The sequence below is a fragment of the Oncorhynchus nerka genome, linkage group LG1 (genome assembly GCF_034236695.1).
Source record: "Oncorhynchus nerka isolate Pitt River linkage group LG1, Oner_Uvic_2.0, whole genome shotgun sequence".
Classification (NCBI taxonomy): domain Eukaryota; kingdom Metazoa; phylum Chordata; class Actinopteri; order Salmoniformes; family Salmonidae; genus Oncorhynchus; species Oncorhynchus nerka.
This window is the reverse complement of record NC_088396.1, coordinates 7,887,945-7,914,114: the sequence shown is the minus strand read 5'-3', so window position 1 is coordinate 7,914,114 and position 26,170 is coordinate 7,887,945. Positions and strand designations below refer to the sequence as shown.

The 26,170-nt window shown below is 41.4% G+C and overlaps 1 protein-coding gene across 1 annotated transcript in view; it reads right to left on the bottom strand.

Annotated features, from left to right (window-relative positions):
- LOC115115364 (nck-associated protein 5-like) overlaps positions 1-15,942 on the bottom strand; it is a 62,671-nt gene extending 46,729 nt beyond the window's left edge. Inside the window, exons 1-3 of the mRNA XM_065000149.1 lie at positions 15,853-15,942; positions 14,041-14,202; positions 5,866-5,934 (exon numbers count right to left, since the gene is read on the bottom strand). Coding sequence (XP_064856221.1) covers positions 5,866-5,934; positions 14,041-14,202; positions 15,853-15,942 — 321 coding nt within the window. The remainder of the gene's footprint in view (positions 1-5,865; positions 5,935-14,040; positions 14,203-15,852) is intronic.
- Positions 15,943-26,170: the final 10,228 nt, after the last annotated feature.

The window sequence follows — 26,170 nt, the reverse complement described above, 5'->3', positions numbered from 1 at the left end:
AATATGAATTAAGGTAACAGAATATCATGAAAGGCTTACATTTATATAATTGTGCAATTATGTTGTTTAGTTTCAGAGATCATTCAACATTTTTGCATTTTCTAGTGTGATGTTGAATGCATTACATATTGCCAACTGTGTGAGCTGGTAGGGGGCAGAGATGCTGTAGAAATGTGACTTGGGATTTAAGATCCTTCCAGAAGATAGTGGTGCTTTTGGAGGGCACTTTGAAAGGTGATGACTTGCTACTAATGACAAAGATGAGCTGGTCAAGAGTTGCGTCACAGTGACCACGAATTCACAGCTATCACATGGCATAATTTTATCTAATGCGTTACGCTAACCTTATGTAATATCAATAAGAGCTGAAGGATGGGAGGAAGGTTGGAAATTGATGTACAGCAGTAATCTGTAAACAGAAATTTGAACACAGACAGATTATTCTTTGTCTTAAAGACAATTGCGCCTCCCCCTAACATACCATGCTGGCTCAGATCATTTCTTTCACATTGTCCATTTCAGCAGATCCTGAAACTATGGTAGATGAGTACCCAGGCTAGCTCAGACACAATACAACTAGATTACAACTAGATTCAGTCGCAGATCTATTTTTTTCTTTGGCGGATGGTCTGGGGGCTGGAACATAATTAAGCAATAAGGCCCGAGGGGGTGTGGCATATGGACAATATACCACGGCTAAGGGCTGTTCTTATTCACGAAGCAACGCATAGAGCCTGGATACAGCCCTTAGCCATGGTATATTGCCCATATACCACAAACCCCTGAAGTGCCTTTTTGCTATTATAAAGTAATTAGATCAGTAGAAATACATGTTTTGTCATACCTGTGGTATACCACGGCTGTCAGCCAATCTACATTCAGGGTTCGACCCACCCAGTTTATAATAACAAATCATTTGTCGACTGCAAATTGACTGCAAGAAGCAAACAGATATATGTTTGACTAAAACATAATACTTTCAAACATTGCTTATATTTTTATACGTGTCTCTTTATTATACGTGGGAATAGTAGGGAACAGATTTCTTAAATTAAAATCACTTGGAGCTCATTCCCTTGTGTCCAACAAAAATTGAAAATATATGCACATACAGTGCATTCGCAAACAGTGCATTTTCCACATTTTGTTAGATTACAGACTTATTCTAAAATTGATACAATATTTTTTCTCCCCTCATCAATCTAGACACAATACCCCATGATGACAAAGCAAAAACTAGGTTTTAGAAATGTTTGCAAATTTGTTAAAATTAAACTGAAAAAAAAATCACATTTACATAGGTATTCAGACCCTTTACCCAGTACTTTGTTGAAGCACCTTTGGCAGCAATTACAGCCTCGAGTCTTCTTGGGTATGAAAAATAAGCTTGACACACCTGTATTTGAGGAGTTTCTCCCATTCTTCTCTGCAGATCCTCTCACGCTCTGTCAGGTTGGAGGGGGAGCGTTGCTGCACAGCTATTTTAAGGTCTCTACAGAGATGTTCGATCAGATTCAAATCTGAGCTTTGGCTGGGCCACTCAAGGACATTCAGAGACTTTTCCTGAAGCCACTCCTGAGTTGTCAAACTGTGTGCTTAGGGTTGTTGTCCTGTTGGAAGGTGAACCTTCACCCCAGTCTGAGGAACAAGTTTTGTTCAAGGATCTCTCTGTACTTTGCTTTATTCACCTTTGCCTCGATCCTGACAACTTTCCCAGTCCCTGCCCCTTAACAACGTCCCCACATCGTGGTCACCACCGTGCTTCACCGTAGGGATGGTGCCAGGTTTCCTCCAGACGTGACGCATGTCATTCAGGCCGAAGAGTTCAATCTTGCTTTTATCAGACCAGAGAATCTTGTTTCTCATGGTCTGAGAGTCTTTAGGTGCTTTTGGCAACCTCCAAGCAGGCTGTCATGTACCTTTTACTGAGGAGTGGCTTCCGATGGACTGCTGCAGAGATGGTTGTCCTTCTGGAAGGTTCTCCCATCTCCACAGAGGAACACTGGAGCTCTGTCAGAGTGACCATCGGGTTCTTGTTCACCTACCTGACCAAGGGCCTTCTCCCTCGATTGCTCAGTTTGACCAGCGGCCAGCTCTAGGAAGAGTCTTTGGTGGTTCCAAACCTCTTCCATTTTGGGGACCTTCAATGTTGCAGAAATGTTTTGGTACCCTTCCCCAGATCTGTGCCTCAACACAATCCTGTCCCCTGAGCTCTCCAGACAATTCCTTCGACCTCATGGCTTTGTTTTTGCTCTGATATGCACTACCAATTTAGGGACTTTTATATAAACAGGTGTGTGCTTTTCAAATCATGTCCAATCAATTCATTTACCACAGGTGGACTCCAAACAAGTGGTAGAAACATCAAGGATGATCAATGGAAACAGGATGCACCTGAGCTCAATTTAGAGTCTCATAGCAAACAGTCTGACTCCTTATGTAAATAAGGAATCTTTTTTTTTCTTTTCGCTTTGTCAATATTTTTATTTATTTTTATTTTACTAGGCAAGTCAGTTAAGAACAAATTCTTATTTTCAATGACGGCCTAAGAACAGTGGGTTAACTGCCTGTTCAGGGGCAGAACGACAGATTTGTACCTTGTCAGCTCGGGGATTTGAACTTGCAACCTTTCGGTTACTAGTTGTGCCACTGGAGATCCTGGTTTGAGTCGGTTACTAGTCCAACGCTCTAACCACTAGGCTACCCTGCCGCCCCTAATATGGGGTTTTGTGTGTAGATTTCATTTTTTAAATGTTTTTTTTTTTAAGCCTCCTCAATTTTGTGGTATCCAATTAGTAGTTAGTCTTGTCCCATCGCTATAGTTCTCATACAAACTCGGGAGAGGCGAAGGTCGAGAGTCATGCGTCCTCTGAAACACAACCCAGCCAAGCCGCAATGCTTCTTGACACAATGCACGCTTAACCCGGAAGCTAGCCGCATCAATGTGTCGGAGGAAACACCGTACACCTGGCAACCGTGTCAGCGGGCACTGTGCCCGGCCTGCCACAGGAGTTGCTAGTGCGCAATGGGACAAAAACATCCCTGCCGCCCAAACCCTCCCCTAACCCCGACGACGCTGGGCCAATTGTGCGCCACTCCATGGGTCTCCTGGTCGCGGCTGGCTGAGACAGAGCCTGGACTCAAACCAGGATCTCTAGTGGCACAGCTAGCACTGTGATGCAGTGCCTTTAGATGACTCATTCACTCTGAAGTCTTGTGTGTAGATTTCTGAGGAGTTTTTTTTATTTAATCAATTTTAGAACAAGGTTGTAACGTAACAAAATGTGGAAAAAGTAAAGGTCTGAATACTTTCCTAAGGCACTTTATATATATACAGTGGGGAGAACAAGTATTTGATACACTGCTGATTTTGCAGGTTTTCCTACTTACAAAGCATGTAGAGGTCTGTAAGTTGTATCTTAGGTACACTTCAACTGTGAGAGACGGAATCTAAAACAAAAATCCAGAAAATCACATCGTATGATTTTTAAGTAAATAATTTGCATTTTATTGCATGACACAAGTATATGATACATCAGAAAAGCAGAACATAATATTTGGTACAGAAACCTTTGTTTGCAATTACAGAGATCATACGTTTCCTGTAGTTCTTGACCAGGTTTGCACACACTGCAGCAGGGATTTTGGCCCACTCCTCCATACAGACCTTCTCCAGATCCTTCAGGTTTCGGGGCTGTCGCTGGGCAATACGGACTTTCAGCTCCCTCCAAAGATTTTCTATTGGGTTCAGGCCTGGAGACTGGCTAGGCCACTCCGGGACCTGGAGATGCTTCTTACGGTGCCACTCCTTAGTTGCCCTGGCTGTGTGTTTCGGGTCGTTGTCATGCTGGAAAACCCAGCCACGACCCATCTTCAATGCTCTTACTGAGGGAAGGAGGTTGTTGGCCAAGATCTCGCGATACATGGCCCCATCCCATCCTGCCCTCAATACGGTGCAGTCATCCTGTCCCCTTTGCAGAAAAGCATCCCCAAAGAATGATGTATCCACCTCCATGCTTCACGGTTGGGATGGTGTCTTGGGGTTTTACTCATCCTTCTTCTTCCTCCAAACATGGCGAGTGGAGTTCAGACCAAAAAGCTATTTTTTTGTCTCATCAGACCACATGACCTTCTCCCATTCCTCCTCTGGATCATCCCGATGGTCATTAGCAAACTTCAGACAGGCCTGGACATGCGCTGGCTTGAGCAGGGGGACCTTGCGTGCGCTGCAGGATTTTAATCCATGACGGTGTGTGTGTTACTAATGGTTTACTTTGAGGCTGTGGTCCCAGCTCTCTTCAGGTCATTGGCCAGGTCCTGCTGTGTAGTTCTGGGCTGATCCCTCACCTTCCTCATGATCATTGATGCCCCACGAGGTGAGATCTTGCATGGAGTCCCAGACCGAGGGTGATTGACCGTCATCTTGAACTTCTTCCATTTTCTAATAATTGCGCCAACAGTTGTTGCCTTCTCACCAAGCTGCTTGCCTATTGTCCTGTAGCCCATCCCAGCCTTGTGCAGGTCTACAATTTTATACCTGATGTCCTTACACAGCTCTCTGGCCTTGGCCATTGTGGAGAGGTTGGAGTCTGTTTGATTGAGTGTGTGGACAGGTGTCTTTTATACAGGTAACGAGTTCAAACAGGTGCAGTTAATACAGGTAATGAGTGGAAAACAGGGGGGATTCTTAAAGAAAAACTAACAGGTCTGTGAGAGCCATAATTCTTACTGGTTGGTAGGTGATCAAATACTTATGTCATGCAATAACATGCAAATTAATTACTTAAAAAGTCATACAATGTGATTTGTTTTAGATTCCGTCTCTCACAGTTAAAGTGTACCTATGATAAAAAATAATAGACCTCTACATGCTTTGTAAGTAGGAAAACCTGCAAAATCGGCAGTGTATCAAATACTTGTTTTCCCCACTGTATATATTTTTTTGCCCAGAAGACTTGGGGGGCCAAATAAAACCACCCAAATTCGGCCCGCAGACAGTTGGGGAACCCTGCAGTACAGCTTGGCTTGACATGACTCGGTTATGAATTAACCAATATAGTTGAGTCGGTTGTTCCATTTCTATTCAATAGAAAATATAGCCCTTTAATATGGGTCTCCCAAGTGGCGCAGCGGTCTACAGCACTGCATCTCAGTGCTAGAGGTGTCACTACAGACCCTGGTTCAACTCCAGGCTGTATCACAACCGGATGCGATTGGGAGTCCCATAGGGTGGCACACAATTGGCCCAGCATCGTCCGGGATAGGATTTGGCCGGGGTAGGCCGTCATTGTAAATAGGAATTTGTTCTTAACTGACATGCCTAGTTAAATAAACAAATAAATATAGCTATCAAGACAAATCTGATGTCATCATGACAAAAAGCACCCTGAGAGATTGCCTGAATTTGGAACATTAGTTTTTGATGGGATTTTTTGGCAGAGTGAATTACTCTCACTACAGTTGTGTTGAAACATTTTGTCTTCTACCTGAATACTTAAAATTCAAGAGGGCAGCAATTGCCATGGTAACTGCCTCATTAAGGAAGCCTCTTCAAAAATGGAGAGGGAGATGGAGAGACAATCAGCCCGTTGTAATGGAGGAGAGGAGGAAAGGAGCACACTCAACCCACACTAGCTCACTCCTGGCCAGTCTCTGAGCAGGAGGAGAGGTCTCATCCCTTAGAACACCCATGCTTAAATCTCATTAGATTCAAACCCTGTATAACTACACTCTATACTTTGTGGATGTTTCTGTAAGGAAACTATAGGGATTCCTAGTCCTTTCCAGACCGTATCAAGGATTTCAGCTTAGAGTAAACCAAGTGAACTGTGTGTCTGTGAGAGATAGAGAGAGAGAAATACACACCTCATCCAGACAACGTTCATACTGCTTCCTCTGGTTGTCGTTCTCCATCATCAAGGCAGAGTTCTCCACCTGTAATAGCAAACACCTCCAGATAAACTGAATATGTACACAAAAAACACCTTCACATGTGTCCATATTCTAATTATAAATCTGTGAACATTTCCAGTCTTCCAGATAAAGATACCACGTGTATACAACATATAAACATTGTCTCGACTGAGCTGAAGGTAACCCCGGTACTTCTTAAAATGGTCATGCCATGAGATTTTACTTCTAACCAAATGAATTTTTTTTTTCCCACCTTTATTTAACCAGGTAGGCAAGTTGAGAACAAGTTCTCATTTACAATTGTGACCTGGCCAAGATAAAGCAAAGCAGTTCGACACATACAATGACACAGAGTTACACATGGAGTAAAACAAACATACAGTCAATAATACAGTATAAACAACTCTATATACGATGTGAGCAAATGAGGTGAGATAAGGGAGGTAAAGGCAAAAAAAGGCCATGGTGGCAAAGTAAATATAATATAGCAAGTAAAACACTGGAATGGTAGATTTGCAATGGAAGAATGTGCAAAGTAGAAATAAAAATAATGGGGTGCAAAGGAGCAAAATAAATAAATTAATTAAATACAGTAGGGAAAGAGGTAGTTGTTTGGGCTAAATTATAGGTGGGCTATGTACAGGTGCAGTAATCTTTGAGCTGCTCTGACAGTTGGTGCTTAAAGCTAGTGAGGGAGATAAGTGTTTCCAGTTTCAGAGATTTTTGTAGTTCGTTCCCGTCATTGGCAGCAGAGAACTGGAAGGAGAGGCGGCCAAAGAAAGAATTGGTTTTGGGGGTGACTAGAGAGATATACCTGCTGGAGCGTGTGCTACAGGTGGGAGATGCTATGGTGACCAGCGAGCTGAGATAAGGGGGGACTTTACCTAGCAGGGTCTTGTAGATGACATGGAGCCAGTGGGTTTGGAGCCAGTGGGTTTGGCGACGAGTATGAAGCGAGGGCCAGCCAACGAGAGTGTACAGGTCGCAATGGTGGGTAGTATATGGGGCTTTGGTGACAAAACGGATTGCACTGTGATAGACTGCATCCAATTTGTTGAGTAGGGTATTGGAGGCTATTTTGTAAATGACATCGCCAAAGTCGAGGATTGGTAGGATGGTCAGTTTTACAAGGGTATGTTTGGCAGCATGAGTGAAGGATGCTTTGTTGCGAAATAGGAAGCCAATTCTAGATTTAACTTTGGATTGGAGATGTTTGATATGGGTCTGGAAGGAGAGTTTACAGTCTAACCAGACACCTAAGTATTTGTAGTTGTCCACATATTCTAAGTCAGAGCCATCCAGAGTAGTGATGTTGGACAGGCGGGTAGGTGCAGGTAGCGATCGGTTGAAGAGCATGCATTTAGTTTTACTTGTATTTAAGAGCAATTGGAGGCCACGGAAGGAGAGTTGTATGGCATTGAAGCTTGCCTGGAGGGTTGTTAACACAGTGTCCAAAGAAGGGCCATAAGTATACAGAATGGTGTCGTCTGCGTAGAGGTGGATCAGAGACTCACCAGCAGCAAGAGCGGCCTCATTGATGTATACAGAGAAGAGAGTCGGTCCAAGAATTGAACCATGTGGCACCCCCATAGAGACTGCCAGAGGTTTGGACAGCAGACCCTCCGATTTGACACACTGAACTCTATCAGAGAAGTAGTTGGTGAACCAGGCGAGGCAATCATTTGAGAAACCAAGGCTGTCGAGTCTGCCGATGAGGATGTGGTGATTGACAGAGTCAAAAGCCTTGGCCAGATCAATGAATACGGTTGCACAGTAATGTTTCTTATCGATGGCGGTTAAGATATCGTTTAGGACCTTGAGCGTGGCTGAGGTGCACCCATGACCACCTCTGAAACCAGATTGCATTGCAGAGAAGGTATAGTGAGATTCAAAATGGTCGGTAATCTGTTTGTTGACTTGGCTTTCGAAGACCTTAGAAAGGCATGGTAGGATAGATATAGGTCTGTAGCAGTTTGGGTCAAGAGTGTCCCCCCCTTTGAAGAGGGGGATGGCCGCAGCTGCTTTCCAATCTTTGGGAATCTCAGACGACACGAAAGAGAGGTTGAACAGGCTAGTAATAGGGGTGGCAACAATTTCGGCAGATAATTTTAGAAAGAAAGGGTCCAGATTGTCTAGCCCGGCTGATTTGTAGGGGTCCAGATTTTGCAGCTCTTTCAGAACATCAGCTGAACGGATTTGGGAGAAGGAGAAATGGGGAAGGCTTGGGCGAGTTGCTGTGGGGGGTGCAGTGCTGTTGACCGGGGTAGGAGTAGCCAGATGGAAAGCACGGCCAGCCGTAGAAAAATGCTTATTGAAATTCTCAATTATGGTGGATTTATCAGTGGTGACAGTGTTTCCTATCTTCAGTGCAGTGGGCAGCTGGGAGGAGGTGTTCTTATTCTCCATGGACTTTACAGTGTCCCAGAACTTTTTTGAGTTAGTGTTGCAAGGAAGCAAATTTCTGCTTGAAAAAGCTAGCCTAACTGCCTGTGTATAATGGTTTCTAGCTTCCCTGAACAGCTGCATATCACGGGGGCTGTTCGATGCTAATGCAGAACGCCAAAGGATGTTTTTGTGTTGGTTAAGGGCAGTCAGGTCTGGGGAGAACCAAGGGCTATATCTGTTCCTGGTTCTACATTTCTTGAATGGGGCATGTTTATTTAAGATGGTTAGGAAGGCATTTAAATAAAATATCCATGCATCCTCTACTGACGGGATGAGATCAATATCCTTCCAGGATACCCCGGCCAGGTCGATTAGAAAGGCCTGCTCGCTGAACTGTTTCAGGGAGCGTTTTACAGTGATGAGTGGAGGTCGTTTGACCGCTGACCCATTACGGATGCAGGCAATGAGGCAGTGATTGCTGAGATCTTGGTTGAAGACAGCAGAGGTGTATTTAGAGGGCAAGTTGGTTAGGATGATATCTATGAGGGTGCCCGTGTTTAAGGCTTTGGGGAGGTACCTTGTAGGTTCATTGATAATTTGTGTGAGATTGAGGGCATCAAGTTTAGATTGTAGGGTGGCTGGGGTGTTAAGCATGTTCCAGTTTAGGTCGCCTAGCAGCACGAGCTCTGAAGATAGATGGGGGGGCAATCAGTTCACATATGGTGTCCAGAGCACAGCTGGGGGCAGAGGGTGGTCTATAGCAGGCGGCTACGGTGAGAAACTTGTTTTTAGAGAGGTGGATTTTTAAAAGTAGAAGTTCAAATTGTTTGGGTACAGACCTGGATAGTGGGACAGAACTCTGCAGGCTATCTTTGCAGTAGATTGAAACACCACCCCCTTTGGCAGTTCTATCTTGTCTGAAAATGTTGTAGTTCGGAATTAAAATTTCAGAATTTTTGGTGGTCTTCCTAAGCCAGGATTCAGACACAGCTAGAACATCCGGGTTGGCAGAGTGTGCTAAAGCAGTGAATAGAACAAACTTAGGGAGGAGGCTTCTAATATTAACATGCATGAAACCAAGGCTATTACGGTTACAGAAGTCGTCAAAAGAGAGCGCTTGGGGAATAGGAGTGGAGCTAGGCACTGCAGGGCCTGGATTCACCTCTACATCGCCAGAGGAACAGAGGAGGAGTAGAATAAGGGTGCGGCTAAAAGCAATAAGGATTGGTCGCCTAGAACGTCTGGAACAGAGAGTAAAAGGAGGTTTCTGGGGGCGATAAAATAGCATCAAGGTATAATGTACAGACAAAGATATGGTAGGATGTGAATACAGTGGAGGTAAACCTAGGCATTGAGTGATGAAGAGAGAGATATTGTCTCTAGAAACATCATTGAAACCAGGAGATGTCATTGCATGTGTGGGTGGTGGAACTAATAGGTTGGATAAGGTATAGTGAGCAGGACTAGAGGCTCTACAGTGAAATAAGCCAATAAACACTAACCAGAACAGCAATGGACAAGGCATATTGACATTAAGGAGAGGCATCCTTAGTCGAGTGATCAAAAGGGTCCAGTGAGTGGAGAGGTTGGTTGGGGTCACGGCGATTTAGACAGCTAGCCAGGCCATAGCAAGCTAGCATAGGATGGAGGTCTGTTATTAGCCACCTCTTGCGTTCCGTCAGTATATTAGTGGGGTTCCGTGTGGTAGATGCGATTCATCCAAATCACACAACAACAACAAAAAAATAGATATAGTTAGAGGCCCAAGAAGAAAAATAAAAATAAAAAAATAATAAAAATAAATAAATACATTGTCCGATTGTCTATTCAGATAGCAGCCAATAAGACAGCTAACAGTTAGCAGGCCGCAGATGGGCGATCAGGTAACGTCGCGACGGAGGAGCCAGCCGGATAACTCCTTCAGGTAGATAACGTCGGCAGTCCAGTTGTGAAGGCCCGGTGGGGCTCCGCGTAGGCAGTAAAACGGGTCCGGATAGGTGACTGCAGCCCAGGAGTGATTGATGGAACTCTTCAGCTGGCTAGCTCCGGAATAATTGATGTTTGCTCCAGAATCGACGAAAGCCGATAGTCACACGGATAGCAGCTAGCTAGCTGTGAGATCCAGGTACGAATGTCCAGAGTTAGCGGTTGAAATCCAGGGACATGGAGAGAAAAATTGGTCCGGTATGTTCCGTTCCGAGCCGTGCTGCGCTGTGCCGTACAAAACTGCCGATAGATTTTCGAGCTAAAGGGTAGCTGATGACCACAAACCGTGGTTAGCTGAATACTAACGATTTGCCAGTAAAGAAGCTAACTAGCTTCTGAACTAGCTTCTGATTAGCTACTGATTAGCTTCTGGATTAGCTTCTGGCTAGCTTCTGGCTAGCTCCTGGCTAGCTTCTGGCTAGCTTCTTGGAGTTTCATTAACTGTCCATCACATTAACTCTCCATAACATATACTAACAGAATTCTGACCAGAGTTAGATGCCCGTAACTTAGACATTCATGTGAATCTGTGTGAGGTTAAAGGTTATTGTAAAGCACCCTTATCTCAGTGTTCCTGCTATTTAATCTGACTACTCCAAGGTCTGTGCAATTCCTCCAGCTCATCTCTATTAAAACATGCCAGCGTCGTCTGGGTTAGGGGAGGGTTTGGCTGGCAGGGACGTTCTTGTCCCATCTCGCTCTAGTGACTCCTGTGGCGGGCCCGTGCGCAATGCACGCTGACACGGTCTCCAGGTGTACGGTGTTTCCTCTGACACATTGGTGCGGCTGGCTTCCGGGTTAAGCGGGCATGGTGTCAAAAAGCAGTGCTGCTCGGCTGGGTTGTGTTTCGGAGGACGCACGGCTCTTGACGTTCACCTCTCCCGAGTCCGTACGGGAGTTGCAGCGATGGAACAAGATTGCAACTACCAATTGGATACCAAGAAATTGTGGTAAAAAAATTAAGACAAAGAAAAGAAGAGAGCAATTTTTAAATAACCCTTGACACAATGCTGTAAGTTCAAACGGCTCATTGCTGGCTTTTGGCTGGTGATCCAGGTTGTTTAGTTCTCCAGGTGTGTTTATATGACCTACTGTGTGGAGTTATTGCCTAGCACTGGTTCTGGAATGGTGAACGTCTGAGCAACACTCATTTAAAAAGAGTGGCAATATAAATCACAATAGTGTCTGAAAAGAAGGCAAAGTGCTTCTGAGGAGAAAGAGATCGTAGGACACTGATAGATCATAGGACACTGATTCAGAGGTGTTGGGTTAAATGCGGATGACACATTTCATTTGAATGCAATCAGTTGTACAACTGACTAGGTACCCCTTTCCCTTCACTTGGAGTTAAAAAGGCCAACGAAGTCATAGAGCATATAAGACTATTCCATTTAAAGGTCACGGAAATCCAAGTTATGTGCTATTGAACTTTAAGAGGTAGGTGCCTTATAAGATATGGGCTGGATGGGGCCTCAATCTGCTATTGATGTAATATCACTTCACCTTTCCAAATGAGTCTTATTGATTTACAAGCTGTACTCATTTGCTGATCATTCCACCACTTGCTAGCGTTATCCAGGCCTTCCATTTTGATTGACATGCAGTTAACACAGTTTCAACCCAGATTTCTGTCTCACTCCTTTGACTCCTCAGCAAGCAAATGTGAAACAAATTACTTTTTGGTTGAGGTTGTGAAGAGAATCATATGAGAGGCTTCTCCAGACAGTGAGCACAGTGGGCTGGATCTGTGTTCATTTGTTTATTGACTCACTTTCATATGCAGCAAATTGTTCATTGCATATTACACATGCTCTCAAGTGTGCCTTCACGGCTGGAAAACTAGGAAAGTAGTTTGAAATTAAATGGAAAAACATGTCAGGTCAATTAGTTTCAGTCTAAAAGTGTAATAACATGTAGAATTTAAAGGGATAGCATCCACCATGAAAATATGAGTCTGAAAGTCTGAAAATATCCAATAGGGTCTACAGAGGCAGACAAGTTAATCAATGTAATTCAAGAAGCCAGTTTATCTAATGGCATTACTAAAGAAGTCAAGGTCATGATTGCATGCTAAATGGAATTTGGATATCGTCCTCCTGAGATGTCCTCAATTCCAGATGAATTTCATTATAATAAAAAATGAAAACTATGAAGGCTATTGCTGAGTTAGATGACAATGTTTGCATTAATCCAGTCTAATTCATCGATGGATATAATAGTTCATTACTCCTGCTGATCCCTTGATCATCAATATATCTGATTGGGGTATAGACCTAAATCACAGTCACACGGGGTGGGGGACATTTATGAAATCCTTTCTGTATGAACTGGTAAAGCAAAGGTAGACATTTTTTTTTATTGTACTATTTATCCTAAAAGTACGTGTTTTATGTAGTGCATGAATCTCTATCTTTTCCTGGTTCAAAAAAAGACTGGTAAATTTGTATTAGTCAGAGCATCACTATTCCACATGAATGTATTTCAGGAAGAAAAAAAAGATCACTATTGCTGATCTGGGGTCTGCAGACAGATGGTAAGTTCTATTAGCTTTCTGTAGAGCAGGTGTGATTGAGGAATACTATCACAGGATCATGTGCATGGAATCATTTCTGGGTAACAATTAAGTACCATACTGTGATTGTTTTCAATTAAAATTGTCATAAATATTTAAAAAACATCTTATCAAAGAGCAATTTCTCTGTCTGGGAGTGTTTTCAGGTTTGGAACTCAGGCAAAAACTCCATCCCACCACAACAGGCTTAAATTTCATGCACTCTTTTCAAACAGCTCTTACACTAAGAGGGCATTATCATCATTTTTTGAATTTCAAAGAATTATTCCAACTTTATAGTGTTTTGACTGTACTGGGCCTTCAACTACCTTGTCAGTGATTGAATTATCACACACAGGATATGACTAAGTACTGTCAAGTCAGACCCAGTCTTCTCTGCGTGAATCAGGGCCGGATTACCGAACAGGTACGCAGGGACCCCGGTAGTCGGGGTTCCAGTCCCCAAATGTACCTTTTTCTCAGGACTTTTTACATATAAATTCCTTAAAAATGGACAGAATGAATAGAGTAGAAAATAATAATTGTCATCTTATTTTTTCACCAAGCTTCTGTCTGCTTTAACCTGGAACAATATGAGCGCTTAGCTCGTAATGGAATCAGCCATGATTGACGGTCTAAGGAATGATACCTGGCAGCTATAACAGACAGAATTAATGTGTATAGTTTTCAAAGTGCTTCTATCCGCTTTAGTACAATGCCCGATGCAATATCGTATCCTCATACAATTCTGAAGAATTTAAAAAGTTATCTTTGTGGGCCATATTCAGACTAAAGATACAAGCAGGGGCAGGCGTTTGCTCCAGCCAAGCAGTAACACACCTAATTCAACTAACCATAGCAGGACCAATTGGCCTTGATTAGCAGAATCAAGTGTTTCTGCTTGGTGGGAGAGAAAGCCTCCAAGATTGTCCGTCCCTGACCTACATACAAGTAACATTGTGACTGGCACTGTATTTACTTTTAATTTATGCTTAAATCATGATCTTAATGATACAATACAAATGAAGCATGTGCCAATGTGAGTGAGCTTCAAATTCCTGACCAACTTTGATTATAACTAAGTATATGGTATTACAGCAAAAAAATAAACCATGGTAAATCACCATATGAAGTCATTCTTATCCATAATTGAGGATGGAGAGAGGTACTAAGTGGAGAAGAGACCCTACCGTGCCTGAGCTTACCTCCAGGGCCCGTAGTCGCTCTAGAAGGGGCTTGGCCTCGTGGGAGTCCTCCTCATGTCCCCTACTGCTGCATCCTGGAGAGTTGGGCCTCCTATCTATCAAAGGGGGTGTTGGGCCCTCCAGACTGTTCTGCTGTTTCCACATCTCCTCCAGGAGTTTGTTCTAAACCATTGAAAGAGGGGTTGGAGAGAAACACAGAGCTGTTGAAACAGTTACATTGCCTATTGGAACTAACGGGGTATGTGCCTTGTCAATTTTCTCCAACCTACAAGATACACAGTATTAATGGCAAGATCTTGAATTTGGCCATCATTTGTGGATTTTATTTAATCATGTACAGTAGGTGAACAGCTATTCTGTATTAGACTTCCAATTCATTGTATTTTGACTCCTTCCAAGAAAATCAATCACAGGATTTGTTTGATGTTATATTTATATTCTGTAGCTGCCTCTTCACAATTATAGTTAGTTTGATAGCCACCACTAATACTGTAGGTTACTTCTTATTTTTCTGGCTGCTCATTTGACTGGTTTTCCACCTGAACTTATATGGGTGTCTTTGGTTGACCCCCCAATATTTATTGATTGAACCATAGAGATAATTCATCCCAATTTTTCTAACATTATGAAAAATGGGACCCCAGATGTTACAAAAACATCAACATTTATGAAGGTCTCCTTCCTTGCATCAATCCATGAAGTCTTGTGAGCTGCTGTTTAAAAATGCATTGTGAATTATTAGGCTTATTTGCATTTGTAATACGCTTCGTTGGTTTTTATGTCAAGCACTTTAACCCTCGCTACATACACCAATCAATTGCATCTCACAAGTGCTAAAGGTGAGGACTAATCGAAAAGATAGAGGCGTGTGGGTGCATAGTGTGCCGTCTACAGTTCAAAACGTCATGGCCTTAAATCGATTTAGTGTTCATCACATTGCAACTTTCTCAGAACCAAGCAACCATCCAGTAGACAATTAGTAAGGCCTCCAGGCAAGCATAGTTGGCTCATAATGACTTGCAGTGTAGTAATGAAATGCAGTAGTATAGTCCTGTGTGGCTCAGTTGGTAGGGCATGGTGCTTGCACCGGCAGGGTGGTGGGTTCGTTTCCCACAGGGGAACCGTATGAAAAGTATAACAATGCTTGCATTCAGTACTGTAAGTTGCTCTGCATAAGTGTCTGCTAAAATGTATAATGTCAATGTTTTACATAATCGTGCACTATAATGGAACCATTTTCTCATTAATCCTGATTAAGAATATGTTACAGGTACTTCAAACCTGAATATTTGCTGAAGACCTCACATTGGGTTAATCTTACACAGATGTGTAAAATGTCACCGCATTGTATTTTAATGAACCTGGCCTTTTGAACCAGCACTCCCCAGGTATTTAACTTATTTGGGACTGTGGCATACTCACCTTGGGACCAGGTGACCAAGGTTCAAATACCACCAGTGGTGGTACTTACTCCTGGTGGTAGCTGCATTCGTGTCAGAATGTATGACAGGCCTAAGATGCTGTATGACAGTCGTCAGGAGATTTGATAGCATCTAACCTAAGGGTTGCCACTCTTCCCTCTATCTCTTCTGAATGCCCTATCACCATGCTACTGTGTACAGTACAACATTTCAGGGGATTGCCAATGATTGGACATGTATTTTTTATGGATTGTTCATAGCCTTTAACACTGTTTATAAAGGAACCTGTAGGATGATTTATCAAGGGTTGCATACTTGCATAATAAAATATTTTGTTTATTTAATCAAATAAACAGAAATCAAGTAAGAACAAATATGGTCAATGTTCTACCTTGTAGGCTTTCATAAGGTCCAGTGGATCCACGCTGGGGCCCTCCAGTGTGTCCTGGTTCTGTAGCAGGCTCCTCACAGTCTCCTCCATACTGCAGCAACACAGAGCATTGGGACCAATCAGAACATAGACCATGCAATAAACAAGCCTGGAGGGCATGCAACAGAAAATGGTTAGTTCATCCGTTTCAATCCGTTTTCATTCTGTTTGGTGCCTAATGAACACAATCCAGGTTCCAATATAGGAGCAATAGGCTAGTTCAGGTATTTTTCTGGATCAAAAAGGGGATTAGGTGGTGGGCATGGCAGGGGGTGTGGCAATGGGGGCGATCGACCCATCAACGAGACTGAATTTCCCCCCCCCCCCCCCCCATCTTGCCAGTTTAGAGACATTTTTGAATTTTGTGGCCAATTTTCTGCCATTCATTTTCTCCATGGAGCTGAGAGACATTTTTTTACAATTTAAAGCTAATTTCCTGCAATTATACACATTGTGCCATGGAGCTGAGAGAACATTTTGCAGTTTTAAAACTAATTTTATGTCATTCTATGCGTTCTGCCATGGCTAATGCTGTGTTCTTCTGCTCAAACACAGGGATGGACAAAAGCTGCCCGCTAGCCGGTGGCTAGTACTTTTCAGACAAGGCTAGTTGTATAAATGTGGTAAACTAGCCTGCCTGCTACTGAAATTTTGTATTTTCAAATATCTCATGGAACATATTTTGGACCAGGTCTCGTAAAATATTGCAGTCTACTAGCCCAGCTGGCCAGTGCCAAAAAACAAAAATGACATCCATACTCAAAGATAACAAAATCAATACTGCTAAATTCATTGTTTTTGGAATTTTCAATTCTCCCTGACTGTCTAGCTTGGTGATTGTTGGTTCTCAAAGATGAGAAAAATACTCAGTTGTCAGTTTATTAGGTACAACACCCTGTGGCTTGCTTTATGAAGCAGGCAGATAGGTATCAAGGCATTCAGTTAGTGTTCGATTGAATGTTAGAACGGGCAAAACAAGTGTCCTAGATTACTTTGAACTTGGTATGATCATTAGTGCCAGGCGCGCCTGTTCCAGTATTTAAGAAGGAAAAAAAACTCCTAGGCTTTTCAAGCACAACAATGTCTAAGGTTTACCGAGAATGTTTTTGTTTGTTGCACCATTCAGTCAGTGGAAGTCCTGTGGGCGAAAACAGCTTGTTGATGAGAGGTCGAAGGAGAATGGAAAGAATCGTGCAAGCTAACAGCCGGACCACAAACAGGCAAATAAAGGAACAGTACAGCTGTGGTGACATCTCGGAAATCACAGCGGTCCTCGTCACAGATGGGCTATTGCAGAAGAAAACCACATCGGGTTCCACTCGTATCAGCTGAAAACAAGAAGAAACTGGGTCAAGTGGGCACCAACACCGGAATATTGAGGAGAATAAAAACATTGCATGGTCTGACGAATACCGGTTCCTTTTGCGTCATGCTGATGGCAGAGTCAGGATTTGGAGTAAAGCAGCATGAGTCCATGACCCCATCCTGCCTGTTGTCAACACTACAGGCTGGTAGATGTAGTGTAAGGGTGTGGGGAACATTTTCCTGGCACATGTTAGGTCCGTTGATACCAATTGAGCAACGTTTCAATGCCACAAAGAACTAAGGCTGTTCTGGAGGAAAAGGTGGGTCTGACCAGTACTAGAGAAACTGGCAACTAAGTTTACATAGGTCTTTTATCTTTTCTATGTACGTGCCTACAGTGCCAGTCAAAAGTTTGGACACACCTACTCATTCAAGGGTTTTTCTTTGTTTTTACTGTTTTCTACATTGTACAATAATAGTGAAGACATCAAAACTATGAAATAACACATATGGAATCATGTAGTAACAAAACAAGTCTTAAATAAATGATTTGAGATTTGAGATTCTTCATGACAGCTTTGCACACTCTTGTTATTCTCTCAATCACCTTCATGAAAAATGCTTTTTTAACTTATTCTCTGCAGCAGAGGTAGCTCTGGATCTTCCTTCCCTGTGGCGGTCCTCATGAGAGCCAGTTTTATAATAGCGCTTGATGGTTTTTGCGACTGCACTTGAAGAAACGTTCAACGTTCTTGAAATGTTCCGCATTGACTGACCTGTCTTACGGTAATGATTGTGTTTCTCTTTGCTTATTTGAGCTGTTCTTGCCATAATTTGGACTTGGATTTTTACCAAATAGGGCTATCTTCTGTATACCAGCCCTACCTTGTCACAACAAAACTGATTGGCTGAAACGCATTAAGAAGGAAAGAAATTACACAAATTAACTTTTAAGAAGGCACACTTGTTAATTGAAATGCATTCCAGGTGACTACTTCATGAAGCTGGTTGGGAGAATGACTACTTTGAAAAACCTAAAATCTATTTTGATTTGTTTAACCCTTTTTTGGTTACTACATGATTCCATATGTGTTATTTCATAGCTTGATGTCTTCACTATTATTCTACAATGTAGAAAATATAAATAAAATAAAAGAAAGACTATTGATGAGTAGGTGTGTCCAAACTTTTGACTGGTACTGTATATATATAATTTATTTGTATTTACACTACCAATCAAAAGTAGGTCGCTTAGAAATGTCCTTGTTTTTTAAAGAAAAGCAAATTTTTTGTCCATTAAAATCACATAAAATGTATCATAAATACAGTGTTGTAAATTACTAATGCAGCTGGAAACGGTACATTTTTTATGGAATATCTACGTAGGCGTACAGAGGCCCATTATCAGCAACAATCACTCTTGTGTTCAATGGGACGTTGTTTTAGCAAATCCAAGTTTATCATTTTAAAAGGCTAATCGATAATTTAGAAAACCCTTTTGCAATTATGTTAGCACAGCTGAAAACTGTAGTCCTGACTAAAGAAGCAATACAACTGTCCTTCTTTAGACTAGTTGAGTATCTGGAGCATCAGCATGTGTGGGTTCATTACAGGCTCCAAATGTCATTAGAGTGTCTAGTTTGAGAAACAGACACCTCACAAGTCCTCACAAATTAAGATGGGCAAAAGAACACAGACACTGGACAGAGGAAGATCGGGAAAAAGTGTTATGGACAGAAAAATCTAAGTTTGAGGTGTTCGGATCCCAAAGAAGAACATTCGCGCTGGAGCAGTGCTTGACGCCATCTGTCAAGCATGGTGGAGGCAATGTGATGGTCTGGAGGGGTTTTGGTGGTGGTAAAGTGGGAGATTTGAACAGGGTAGAAGGGATTTTGAAGAAGGGAGGCTATTACTCCATTTTGCAATGCCATGCCATACACTGTGGACGGCGCTTAATTGAAGCCAGTTTCCTCCTACAACAGGACAAGGACCCAAAGCACAGCTCCAAACAATGCAATAACTATTTAGGGAAGAAGCAGTCAGCTGGCCAGCACAGTCACCGGATCGCAACCCTATTGAGCTGTTGTGGGAGCAGCTTGACAGTATGGTACGTAGAAGTGCACATCAAGCAAATCCAATTTGTGGGATGTGCTTCAGGCAGCATGGGGTGAAACCTCTTCAGATTACCTCAACAAATTGACAACTAGAATGCCATAGGCCTGCAAGGCTGGAATTGCTGCAAATGGAGGATTATTTGAATAAAGCAAAGTTTGAAGGACACAATTATTATTTCAATTAAAAATCATTATTTATAGTGTTGTCAACATCTTGACTATATTTCCTATTCATTTTGCAACTTATTTCATGCATGTTTACTTGGAAAACAAGGACATTTCTAAGTGACCCCAAACTTTTGAATTGTAGTGTATATTCTTTAAACTTTGTTTGGACTAAGGTGACCCAAAGAAAGGCTTAGGCGGCCTGCCCAATGATTGCAATGGCAGAAACATCCCTGTAGTTTATCAATAGAGGGAGAAATGCATAATAGCACAAGTCATGAGGCTGATATTGGATGGGTTTCAGATCGACACCCAGGATAGTGTGTCAACCAACACAACAAAGTAACACTTTATTCTAAGGGACACATAAGGCATGACTATTTCCCAGCTGACTTAGCCATCATATAAGAATTATGAATGCATAGTGTAACCACATTATCAAAACCTCCTAACTAACAACAAGTAGCCTACAAAGGGGCCATCAGTCGCCCATTGTATCCATGCTTTCATTTTCTCTACTGGTGAATGCTTTGCCCATCAGTTAGTAACCTTTGCAAACAACCATCATGCTAGCTGACATTTGAACTCTTACTCCTCATTAAACTGGCAGATCCTTGTTTACTGATTTAGAATTGCTTTCCCTTAGAGCAATGGATGTTAGAGAGACACTGACCGCGTTTCCCATAACGCTGCACTCAGTGACATTTTGCCCAGTCATTTCCATAGCAACCCTTCTCTGCTTAATGCATGTGGCACAGATATTAGTCCAACCCAGCTAACTGTGACCAGGCCTTTGACAGTCTTGCTAGGCAACACTTTCAGAGAGGGTCTTGGATATTGGAAATTAACAGTCACTGACCTGAAACCCACCCAGCAAATGAAAAGGAGGAGTGAGGCCACTAACAGTATGCTTGACTAGGAGGAAATTAAACAAATTCCATGAATTTTAGCTAGGAAGAAATGAAGGATTGAAATAAATAAAACAAAGGAAAGTAACGAAATTCATTAATGCAACAATGCTACACAGTTGTAGTTTCATAGTATTTTATACTAATAGATACATTGAATTCAATGTATTTATTGGAGAAAAGTATTAAGAACAACAGATTCACTGTGTGATATTTTGTGGTTACATAAGCATAGAAATTGCTGAGCTGTATCAAAGTTTTTCATAATACGGTACTTTACTAAAATAATTTTCACACTGCTCTCCCTCATTGATTTCTTACCATGACATTTAGCCATAACCTCTTCTCAACCCTGCTGAGGGAGCCCCTCTTCTCCGAGCATGTCTAACCATCATACTGGACACTCCATCCCCCCCTTTCCCTGCTCTCCATTCACTTGTCACACTGACTGACCTTGACACTCGGGCTAACCTATGGCAGCCTGGTGCTTTGTGTCACAAAGTTTCACATCACTGTTTCAATCAATGTATTCCATACCAGTCTCACTACATCTCAGCTATGTCTCATTCAGAATATCATTCATATCCCCATCTCAGTGCTATTCCATTTATCACAGCATTTTAGTTTTTTTAGTTTTTTGGGGTGAATCAGCTTCAATAGTGCAAATAGATTGTGGCTTCTATCAATGTAATTGTCTCCATTATTTCCAATCCCACATATATATATTTTTTATAAATATACTGTACCAGTCAAAAGTTTGGACACACCCACTCCTTCAAGGGTTTTTCTTTATTTTTACTATTTTCTACATAGTAGAATAATAGTGAAGAAACAGCAAAACTATGAAATAACACATGGAATCATGTAGTTACCAAAAAAAGTGTTAAACAATTCAAAATATATTTTATTGGAGATGCTTCAAAGTAGCCACCCTTTGCCTTGATGACAGCTTTGCACACTCTTGGGATTCTCCCAAACAGCTTCATGAGGTAGTCACCTGGAAAGCATTTCAATTAACAGGTGTGCCTTCTTAAAAGTTAATTTGCAGAATTTATTTCCTTCTTAATTTGTTTGAGCCAATCAGTTGTGTTGTGACAAGGTAGGGGTGGGATACAGAAGATTGCCCTATTTGGTGAAAGTCCAAGTCCATATTATGGCAAGAACACCTCAAATAAGAGAAATGACAGTCCATCATTACATGAAGGTCAGTCAATCAGGAACATTTCAAGAACTTTGAAAGTTTCTTCAAGTGTAGTTGCAAAAACCATCAAGCGCTATGATGAAACTGGCTCTCATGAGGACCGCCACAGGAAAGGAAGACCCAGAGTTTAAGTTCATTAGAGTTACCAGCCTCAGAAATTGCAGCCCAAATAAATGCTTCACAGAGATCAATTAACATACACATCTCAACATCAACTGTTCAGAGACGGCGTGAATCAGACCTTCATGGTCGAATTGCTGCAAAGAAGTCACTACTGAAGGACACCAATAAGAAAAATAAACTTGCTTGCACCAAGAAATACGAGCAATGGGCATTAGACTGGTGGAAATCTGACCTTTCGTCTGATGAGTTCAAATTTGAGATTTTTGGTTCCAACCGCCGTGTCTTTGTGAGACGCAGAGAAGGTGAACGGACGATCTCTGCATGTGTGGTTCCCACCATGAAGCATGGAGGAGGAGGTGTTATGGTGTGGGGGTGCTTTGCTGATGACATTGTCTGATTTATTTAGAATCCAAGGCACACTTAATCAGCATGGTAACCACAGTATTTTGCTGCGATACAACATCCCATCTGGTTTGCGCTTAGTGGGACTATCATTTATTTTTCAACAAGACAATGACCCAACACACCTCTAGGCTGTGTAAGGGCTGTTTGACCAAGAAGGAGAGTGATGGAGTGCTGCATCAGATGGCCTGGCCTCCACAGTCACCTGACCTCAACCCAATTGAGATGGTTTGGGATGAGTTGGACCGCAGTGAAGGAAAATAAGTGCTCAGCATACATGGAAACTCCTTCAAGACTGTGGGAAAAGCATTCCAGGTGAAGGTGGTTGAGCGAATGCCAAGAGTGTGCAAAGCTGTCATCAAGTTAAAAGGGTGGCTACTTCGAAGAATCTCAAATATAAAATACAATAACTTTTTTGTTTACTGCATGATTCCATATGTGTTATTTCATAGTTTTGATGTCTTCACTAATATTGTACAATGTAGAAAAAAGTTAAAATAAAGAAAACCCCTTGAATGAGTAGGTGGGTCTGAACTTTTGACTGGCACTGTATATCTTTTTTTAGAATATATTTTCCTTTATTTGTCCTGAACCCTATCACCCCTCCCCTAAAGGGGTAAACTATTGGACAACACTTATGCGTCTCCTTCCAGCTTATACAATACATACTATATACATTTTACAGAACAGTATATTTTACATGAGTTCTCTTTTGTTTGTTTTTAGTCCCGTCCTTCAGCTATCTGTCTCTGAAGACCATCCAGTTTTGATTTCAATTTGCCATATATTTTTCAACTGAGCTTTGATGTTTCAGAAAAGTTCTGAACCTTTCTATTCTCATAGTTTCTGTAGGTTTTTACATTAAAGATAAATAATATAATAATACTCTTAGCAAAAAATGTTTATCGATTGACTATGACTTTTCAGATCACCCAGCAGTGTTCTTTGTAGAGTTAACTCCAGGTAAATGTTGCAATTCTTCAGCCATTCCTGAACCTGAGACCAAAAACAAGCTTGGACAGTACCAAAATAAATGATCTAATGATTCAGGTCTCTTCATAGCAAATTCTGCAGAGCTGGGATGGTTGTATCCCCAATATATAAAACATTCTATTTGTTGCAAGAATTTTGTATAATAATTTAAATTGAAAAACTAAGACTTGAATCCAGCGTTGTTTTGTTTATCAGTTCATAAATCATGCGCCATGGAATCGGTACGTTGAAAATCTCTTCCCAACTATTTAGCAATCTCTATTGCAAATCTGTATTTTTTTGTCCTTAAATTAAACTCCTTTTTATCTGTCACAATTTTCTTTAACCATTTCAGTCTTTAACACAGGGAAGACAGACAAGCTCCTTACTTTCCCCCCTTCCACTTGCCTCTTCCATTTTTGCAGTAATGCTGTAATTAATTGGTTGTAATTTTGGATAGAGTAGACGACATGTCCATATATTTTTGTTCACTTCATGTGTGACATAACTCCACCCGTCCTGATTATGATTTAATTTACAAAGATTATATTGTTTTTAAAACAGTTTTTCCCAAAATAATAGTTTATTTGATCAATTAGTATATTTGAGTTTAACCATAATATTTATTGTAATATTTGTTCTATCTTTACTGGTGGAGTAAACTGAAATTGCAACCAGCTTTCTATGGCTTGTTTTAAAAATGGCTATATTTTGGAGATTATTTCATTTTCAAATAACCAAAATAAATGGTTGCAATCTGAATAAGGGAAAGGGTCATTATTGAGCATGGGGTGAGCCATTCTTACTTATTTGCTAGAGAACCAGTTCGGATTTAAGTATAGCTTTTGTATGACTGAAGCCTTTAGTGAGTTGTGATGTCTTCACTAATGCTTTAATATTTAATCATTTCTGCCCTCCGAATTCATATTCATTATATAAATAGGCCAGTTAAATTTTGTCTGGCTTACCATTCCAAATAAAATAGAATATGTTTTGCTCATATACACTGAACAAAAATATAAACGCAACATGTAAACAAAGTATTGGTCCAATGTTTCATGAGCTGAAATAAAATATCACAGATATTTTCCATATGCACAAAAAGCTTATTTATCTCAAAATGTGTGCACAAATTTGTTTACATCCCTGTTAGTGAGCATTTCTCCTTTTCCAAGATAATCCATCCACCTGACAGTTGTAGCATATCATTAAACAGTGTGGTAATTACACAGGTGCACCTTGAGCTGGGGACAACACAAGGCCACTCTAAAATGTGCAGTTTGGGCTCAGTGACTCAGTTGGTACAGCATAGCAAATGTTAATTTCTCTACCATAAACCTCCTGCAACGTCATATTACAGAATGTGGCAGTGTCCAACCAACCTCACAACCGCAGACCACGTGTAACCCCTCGACCACAGGACCTCCACATCTGGCTTATTCAGCTGCAGGATCATCTGAGACCAGTTCCCAGAACAGCTGATTAAACTGATTAGTATTTTGGTCTGTAATAAACTCATTCTGATTGGCTGGGCCTGGCTCCCCAGTGGGTGGGCCTGATTCCCCAGTGGGTGGGCCTATGCCCTCCCAGGTCCACTCATGGCTCTTCATCGACCCTATCCTCGCTACATATTAGTCGCCAGACCCACTGGCTCCAGGTCATCTACAAGTCCATGCTAGGTAAAGCTCCACCTTATCTCAGTTTACTGGTCACGATGGCAACACCCACCCGTAGCACGCGCTCCAGCAGGTGTATCTCACTGATCATCCCCAAAGCCAACACCTCATTTGGCCGCCTTTCCTTCCAGTTCTCTGCTGCCTGTGACTGGAACGAATTGCAAAAATCTCTGAAGTTGGAGACTTTTATCTGCCTCACCAACTTTAAACATCTGCTATCTGAGCAGCTAACTGATCGCTGCAGCTGTACATAGTCCATCGGTAAATAGCCCACCCAATTGACCTACCTCATCCCCATACTGTTTTTATTTATTTACTTTTCTGCTCTTTTGCACACCAGTATCTCTACCTGCACATGACTATCTGATCATTTATCACTCCAGTGTTTAATCTGCTAAATTGTAATTATTTGCCTACCTCCTCATGCCTTTTGCACACAATGTATATAGACTCTTTTTTTTCTACTGTGTTATTGACTTGTTTATTGTTTACTCCATGTGTAACTCTGTGTTGTTGTCTGTTCACACTGCTATGCTTTATCTTGGCCAGGTCGCAGTTGTAAATGAGAACTTGTTCTCAACTAGCCTACCTGGTTAACTAAAGGTGAAAAAAATGTCTGTGCCCCTGCCCAGTCATGTGAAATCCATAGATTAGGGCCTAATTTATTTATTTCAATTGACTTATTTCCTTATATGAAGAGTAACTCCGCAAAATAGTTGAAATTGTTGCATGTTGAATTTATATTTTTGTTCAGTATAATTTTAAAAACAAGTAATTAGGTGTTGGCAGGGCCATAAGCAAATAGATAAACTGGGATATGACTAAAGAGTTCAATTAGGGTGATTTTTACACAAATAGTCAGGTATTTTCCTTTCCTTGATAGCAGAAATAGATCTTGCTAACTTTCTATTAAAATGTATTGTAGTGAGACCATTTTTTTCTTTTGGGATATGAATACCAAGTTTGTCCACTTCACCATCAGACCATTTTATTGGTCAACTACATGGTAATGATCCAACATGTAATACAGTATAGTAAACACCATTTGGTTGTAATTCAGAGAGTTTAGAACAATTATCTAGATGCTCTACGAGGCTTTGGAGGGATCCAAATTGTAGATTTAAAAGAAAACATCTATCATCAGCATACAATGACACTTGTTTTTAAGCCCTGGATTTCTAGCTCCTTGATATTATTGTTCTGATTTTAATAGCTAACATTTCGATGGCCATAATAAATATGGCTTTGGGGATGAGCAGTTAAATATACCTACCAGAGCGGGGGGGTTACTATACATAACTTTAACCCATTGTATAATAGATTCTCCAAAATGGAAATATTCCAGGCATTTATTTAAAGTCCAGTCATACTTCATCAAAAGCCTTTTCAACGACAGCTTTGTCTACTAAGCCT